This window comes from Frankliniella occidentalis, unplaced genomic scaffold (assembly GCF_000697945.3).
Source record: "Frankliniella occidentalis isolate FOCC.00 unplaced genomic scaffold, Focc_3.1 Scaffold80, whole genome shotgun sequence".
NCBI classification, from domain to species: domain Eukaryota; kingdom Metazoa; phylum Arthropoda; class Insecta; order Thysanoptera; family Thripidae; genus Frankliniella; species Frankliniella occidentalis.
Genome location: NW_026267210.1, coordinates 207,218 through 214,092, shown reverse-complemented (window position 1 = coordinate 214,092; position 6,875 = coordinate 207,218). Strand labels below are relative to the sequence as shown.

Genomic DNA, 6,875 nt, shown 5'->3' with positions numbered 1-6,875 from the left:
GACACGCGAAACACGCGTGCGGGGTGGCCTGACCTTGCCTGCCGCGCGTCGGCACGTGCCACGGTGCAAACCGAATTTCAACGTCGATGTTCGCATTTTTGTTTAGTGTTTGGACGGCGCGCGGCACGGTTGCGCGCATACCCCGTGCACGAGGGTCCTTTCAGAGCCCCCCCTCCTCCCCCTCTCCTCCGCGCAGAAGTATGGGGGGCAGGGGTCAGGGGCCGTTCTTAAGCGGCGGGCGGCCCGCTCTGGCGTCCTACGCTGTCGATGGGCGTCCGGTGGAGTATCTACGATCGCTGGCCCGGCGGGCGCGGCCACCCAATAAACACGAAAACAGCCACCACCACGGGGTCACTACGAATGACCGACTTCATTGTATGCTAGGTGGAAGTACTTTCTAAGAAATATGGACTGCTCGGATTAAAAGAAAAATGTGTAAACAAAAGTCAACGCAGCGGGAAATTGTAGACGAAAAGTGAATTGAATCGTTCTGTATCGCGTCTGCCGCGCACTCGTGTGGCTCTGCCCATGCAGAATGCCCGGGGCCGGTTCGACCGCTCATCGCCAAATCAATGAGGCTATGCGGTCGGCGTGGCGTAGCGTGTGGCGTGGCGCGGCGCGGCGTGGCGTGGCGTGGCGCTGGAGGGTTATATCGTGTGCGACGCATCGCGATGAGAGCCAACGGCGGCGCTGGTGACTTTTCGCCAATTACAGACCCCTGCTGGAGCCGCGGGGCTGCGCCGACGCGACGCCGTGGATCAAGGTCTCGTCACCGCCAGGCTGTGGCGCCAGAGTATGAAAAGTATACTCATCCATCATCGACGATCCTATTCCCGCAGCCCCCAAGGGGAGAGGCCTCGCCTAATACCACCTCGCCATCGCCGCCCTCTCCCCCTCCCCCGAAATGGCACGACCAGTGAGGGGCGCTCAAACACTACATGACAGGTGGAATGCCATTGGTGCGACTGTCAGCTTGATTAAAGATAGGACCTCGTCGTGCGGGGGTGAACGTGCACATCTAAAGAGAATCCAACAGTAGGATAATCCCATCACGTATTGCAATTACCGCAGGACGCGCTTGCCCTATCGTCGTAGAAGTGGATATTTGTGTCAACAGCGGAACATTCACACTGTTGAAACAGTAAGACGAGCAGAGTTTACGATTGTAACAGTCCCACTGTCGGTGTCCAAATCCGATTACATTTTCAAAGCAGGCGAAGGGTTAATTTAGGACCCCCGCGATGACCTCGACTAAAACCGACAGCAAAAACTCACGTCCTGTTCATGTTGTTTGTGTTCTGGTCCCTAGCGTGGTTCCGTGGCGCCATTTACTTTTTATTTTAACGTTTGATTGGAACTTTTTCGTAAAATATAAGTATGCCTAAATTATAATTACTTATCTGGTCTTATTTTCTATAAATTATTGTATTGTTGTAATAACGTATTATTCCATCCTTGCCGATCTCGAAATCACAAATTAGTAACATACCTTCAATCGCAAATAATATCTAGGGTTTGTCCTACTGGAGCAAGACCGAGCAAGACACTTAGCAGGCGGGATGAGGGGTTCTATTGAAATCATCAAGGCCAATGCTTACTCATTCTTCCCACACACAGGAGGCTTCGCGTCACTTTGGGTAACCAGGGACCTGTGGGAATCGAAAGAAAAACAAAATGCAGCTACTGTTCTAAAGAAAAAGATACAAATTAAAGAAATATGCCAGCAAGAAACTATTCTGGTTTGAAAAAAAGTTAAATTAAAAGAATGAGCTACTTGTTTTACTTGTGTACTTCATGCTACTAAGTTATAACTAACTGATCTAGTGAATACTAGAATTTTTTTTTGTAATAGACTTAAAAAGATCAAGTTCAATAGATTTTTTAAGCTAGTTGAAGAGATTATTGGATGACATGCCCTTCAACAGGTGATGAGGACAAGACCTGAAAGTGACTACACATGCAACTTCATTACACAACTTGTTTCTTGTCGTTTTTCCCTCTGTAATTTTATGTAGATTTGGACAAAGACAGATATCAGTCGCATCATAGACGTGAGTGAAAACCATTTTATTTCATTCACATAAACAAGTAAAAATGTAGTATGGAAAGACTGTGCATCATATGTACAGATAAGGTTTTGCTTAAGTTAGATAAGAATATAACAAATTATTACCTACTATCACCACTCCAAATCACTAGTGTCAGTCCAACACCTCTTAATACACTCCTCTCAACAAATATTGCTCGAATGTAAAAATTATTTTTCACAACATCTGGGATATCTAAATTCCATTAGATTAATAACTAAGCACTCAAGACATTGACGTAAACATGAAGTATAAAATTAAGCAGGTGAAATGTCAGTGATTGTTTCACACATTTTCATCAAGTCACAAAATGAAGAGAAGAAAAGAGCAGGCCAACACTTAGTGGAACTTCCTTACAAACGGGAAATAAACAAAAGTAATGAGGATAAAATTTAATTATTCCACAAAAAGTGTGCAACAGCAGTGTTAAAGTTTAATTATCAGTTACACAACACAATTAACACAACAGCAGTAACGGCTGATCTCCTTAAATTTAGCTAAACCTATATCTTTATCAAATCAGCCGTCAGGAATCAGGCCCAAGCCCAAGCCTTAGCTTTGTGGATACATTTCATTTCTCATGTTTTGTTTCACCTTCTAATGTATACGAGCGCAAACATATTTTGCCGGTTACAACCGTATATTGAAACGTTGTAATGTTGCCTTACCAAAATATAAACGTCACCTAACAATCATAGTTAATCTAAGGCGGCTAACATCATACCAGAGAAGAATTTTAATAGCTAAACTTAATAGTTTACTAGTAGCGAGGTAGTATAATATGAACATTTCAAGGGGAAACAATTTATTTCACAACACTTTGGAGAAAATTGAAACTAGTTGTGGAAACTTGAGCTCGGCATAGTTGTAAAATGATTCCTTGCAGGCACCAGTGGAGACAAAAGAATAGGAAGGAGACATACCCCACCACAGTTGAAATAAACTGTGGCAGTTAAAAAGAGTTAGTACAAAGGGTGATGGACAGCGCATTCAAGGCACAGCTGCCCATTTGGCTCCCTGGGAGCGAGAGCGCACTCCGTGGTTGTCATCCTGGCCTCCACCAAGTCCAGCGCGTCTGTGGGGCTACCATCGCGGTCCTCAGACACAAGGGGCCTATACACGTGGCGGTGGTAACGCTGAGTCAGATCGGTGGGGACGTCGTCCGCGGTAGAGGCCGTGCACACCGAGTCCTGCGACGACACATGTGAGGACCAGCGGGCCGTCGAGTCCTCCGAGAGCAGCCTCTGGAACATGCGGCGCCTCCGCGCGCCCTCCACGGACAGCACCCGGTGACGGAGCGCAGACGCGCCGGCCGGCCGCGGCGTCCCGGGGGGCGGCGGCGTGGCCCCGCCCCCGCCCGTGTCCAGGGCGTCCGGCACGGGCGTGCCGCAGCAGGGCGTGTCGCTGGGAGTGCCGCAGGGCGTACCGTACGGCAGGCTCTCCGAGTCCGCGGCCAGAGCGTACGCGGGCGGAGTCTGGGGCACGGGGCTGCCGCACGGCGAGGACACGTCGCTGTCCTCGAGGTACAGGCGGCCGGGGCGCCACGCGGCGCGCGGGCTGCTCTCGTCCAGGTACAGCCGGCCCCGGCGCACGGCGCTGCACTCGGGCAGGCTGCGCCGCTGCGGCAGGGGCGTGGGCGGCGGCTGGCGCGCGCATCCCCCGGGCGCCTGCTGCCGGAAGACGCTGGCCCCGAGCTGCAGCGGCGGTCGCGTCTGCCGCGCGGGGACAGGGGTGTGCAGGCTGGGCCGGCGCAAAGGGGTGGGCGTGGGCTGGTGGTGGTGGTGATGGTGGTGGTGGTGGAGGTTGCGCGAGGATGACAGCGCGGGCGCCACCACGTCCGGGCACGGCTGGTGCACGCCGTAGCGCACGCTGGCCAGCTCCACGCACGTCAGCCCGTCGGCGTGCACGTGCTGGCGGCGCAGGATGGGCGTGCCGCCGTCCGGGCACGCGCACCACTCGGGCTGCGGGGCCGCGGGCAGGCTGTCCTTGGCCTCGGCCCTGACGCGTGCTGCGGTGGCGGCGGGCGCGGTGGCGGCGGCCACGTCCGCGGGACAGCTGCTGGAGTCCCTCTTGAAGCGCAGCCGCAGAGCGGACCGCAACGACGCGCGCCAGGAGGACAGCCGGCGGCGAACGAACGACTGCCGCCTGTCTGGCGGACGGTCGGCCGCGCTGTCCGCCGTGACGTCCGGGACCCGCGTTTCCTCGGCGCCTACAGGACGGTCCTCGACGTGATGGCGAGCGCAGGCGCTGGAGGGCGGCCGCAGGGAGGACGGGCGCGACGGTCTCGACCCGAGTGGAGTAACGGGGGTGGACGCCGACCGCGACAGCGAAGGCAGCGAAGGGGGCGGTGATGGCAGCGGTGACAGGGGTGGCGATGGAGGCGGTGACAGTGGTGGCGATGCGGGTGCCGATCTGGGGGGCGAGTGGTCAAACACCGAGGCCGTGGGGCTCGGGGCGCGCGGCGGCAGTGGCGAGGTGGCCGGCGCCCGCAAGCACACGGCAGGGGCGCTGAGCTTGCGCAGCGGCCGCGACGTGGCAGACAGCGACTCGAACACCCGCACCTTGACGAGGGTGCACGGCTGCTCCGCGGGCAGCGACGACGAGGAGGGCGCCTGCCCCTGCCAATCCGCGGGCCGAGGGCTAACCGGCGACGGCTGCTGCTTCGGCGTGCGCGGCTGAGACTTGGGCGAGGAGGACGAGGTCGGGCTGCTGAGCGCGCGGCTGGCGGCGCGCCGCAGCACGCTGGGCATCGAGTCGATGGCGCTGAGCGCGCCCAGCACGGCCTGCATGGCGTCCGAGGCCCACGCCAGGCGGCTCTGGCGCGGCGACACCAGCGGCCACAGGCGCAGCGTGCACAGCAGGATCTTGTGCTCCGACACGTGGCCGCGGCCCCACTTGGCCGCCACGCCTCGCACGTAGCCCCAGTTGCTGAGGATGTGGTCCGGCTGCGCCTGCGTGCTCCGCCTCACGTGCGTCACGCGCGTCGAGTTGCACGCGTCGCGGGTGTTCCACACGACCAGCCGGAAGGCGCGCACCAGCTCCTTGAGCATCACGGCGTTGATGTTGTCCGACTCGTGGTGCAGGTTCTTGCCGATGTACTTGCCGTGCAGCCGGTCGTCCAGGTCGTTGGCGCCCAGGTGCGCGTTCAGGTCGCCGCCCACCAGCACGTTCTGGTCGGGCGGCAGCGCGCCCAGGAGGCACGCCAGCGTGTTGAACACGCAGTGGCTGTAGTGCGCGGCGCTGCGCGCGTGCGCGCTGATGACCACGAACTCGGTCTGCTCCGAGAAGCGCAGGCGCATCACGCACAGCGAGTCGGACACGGCGTCGAAGCGCAGCACCTCGGCGGCCGCCTCGCGCCGCACCAGGATGGCCGTGCCCCGGAGGAAGGCGGGCGCGCGGCCGCCGCTCAGGAACCAGCGGTAGCTGGCCGTGCGGCAGCGGCCCGTCGGCATGAGTGTCTCCTGCACGCACGCCACGTCCACGCCGGCCGCGCTGAGCGCCGCGTCCACGGAGCGCCGCTCCACCGCGCGCCGACAGCCGTGCACGTTCCACGTGCAGATGCGCACGCCGACGGGACGCACGGGCAGCGACGAGCGGCGGAACATGCCGGGCCCCTGCGAGCCCTGTGTCCAGCCGGGCGGTCAGGGGCGGAGCCAGGAGAGGGGCGGGCACCCTGGCCCCGCCCCTGGCCCCGCGGAGCTGCCCTACGCTACGGCATGCCCTACAAGTAAAAGCAGCGGGAGGGGGTTGTCCTCACCTAGGGGGGCGCAGGAGCGCGGGCGTCCTGGCGTCCAGCTGACGTGCTTGAGGTCCTGCGACAGCGCCAGCACCCGGTAGTAGTGACGGCGGGGGCGCACCTTGATGAGGGAGGTGCCCTGCATCATGTGGCGCACGCACTCCTCCGCTGCAAAACAGAAACAAAGGGTCAGTGCAATGTTGTAGGCCTCCGTCGAGTTTGGCTTCATTTAACACGTTGTGTCTGAGTCCCAGAGAATTAAAAAGGGTGGTGGTGCGGCCACCATTTGCCCACGTGGGCCTCAACGCCGGCATACGTAGCGAGGGTGCGGAGGCAAACCATGCCGCGACTGCATCAAAGCCGGTGCTCCATTACGGCGGAAACTGCACCCACGCCTGTCAGGCAGGCGTATCATCACACCCACTCGCGCCTCTGCAGGTCAGGCTAGGGTCAGGCCACAGCAGCGAGCACAGGTGGGTGGACCGCCGCCCCACTCGGTGCCAAACAGAACACACCCCCACGCCACGGTCACGCCGATCTCGCCGCTAATCCCAGCCCGGTTCCACTCACTCCGACGCCCCCACCCGGCAGATCCATTCGGGATCGTGACGTGACGGCGCGCGCGGAATTAGCTCATCTGATGGAAATTCGTGACCAACTAAACGGTTTACGCAGCGAGACCATAGGCAGGCAGGCGTCAGAGAACACGGGACGGGGGGGAGTCAAACCTCTTTGGTGGCCGCGCTAGTTTGGAGGTTATGGCGGACCCGACCGCACGATTCTTTTCGTGAGACGATGTGACTACGATGCAAAGATGCGCAATACATTAACAACATAGTAGTGTAACTGTTGAGGGCGGCGCTCCGAAGGAAACTTGGAGATATCGAAATAAAACTTTGGACACGATGCGTTGGGTTGGGTGGGGGAGGCCACCCGCAGCGCGGCACCTCGGGATCAGGATCAGGAGGCACATGAACGCCGTCGCGGCCACCAATCACCTGTGCGGGGGAGAGCGCGGCAGGCTGTCCGTCAGGGAGCGGCGCGCGGCGGGG

The 6,875-nt window shown here is 58.8% G+C and overlaps 1 protein-coding gene across 5 annotated transcripts in view; it reads right to left on the bottom strand.

Moving 5' to 3' along the window:
• The window catches only part of LOC113206189 (inactive phospholipase C-like protein 1), a 52,029-nt gene that overhangs the window by 13,808 nt on the left and 31,346 nt on the right, over window positions 1–6,875 (bottom strand). For 4 of the 5 annotated variants that reach the window (XR_008011306.1, XM_052269006.1, XM_052269008.1 and 1 more), the window contains exons 2-3: window positions 5,845–5,991; window positions 1,599–1,649 (exon numbers count right to left, since the gene is read on the bottom strand). Coding sequence is in view for 4 of the 5 variants with exons in the window: in XM_052269006.1 (XP_052124966.1) it covers window positions 1,599–1,649; window positions 5,845–5,991 (198 nt within the window). In the remaining variant the exon portion in view is untranslated. The remainder of the gene's footprint in view (window positions 1–1,598; window positions 1,650–5,844; window positions 5,992–6,875) is intronic. The other variant, XM_052269007.1, reaches the window with a different exon arrangement.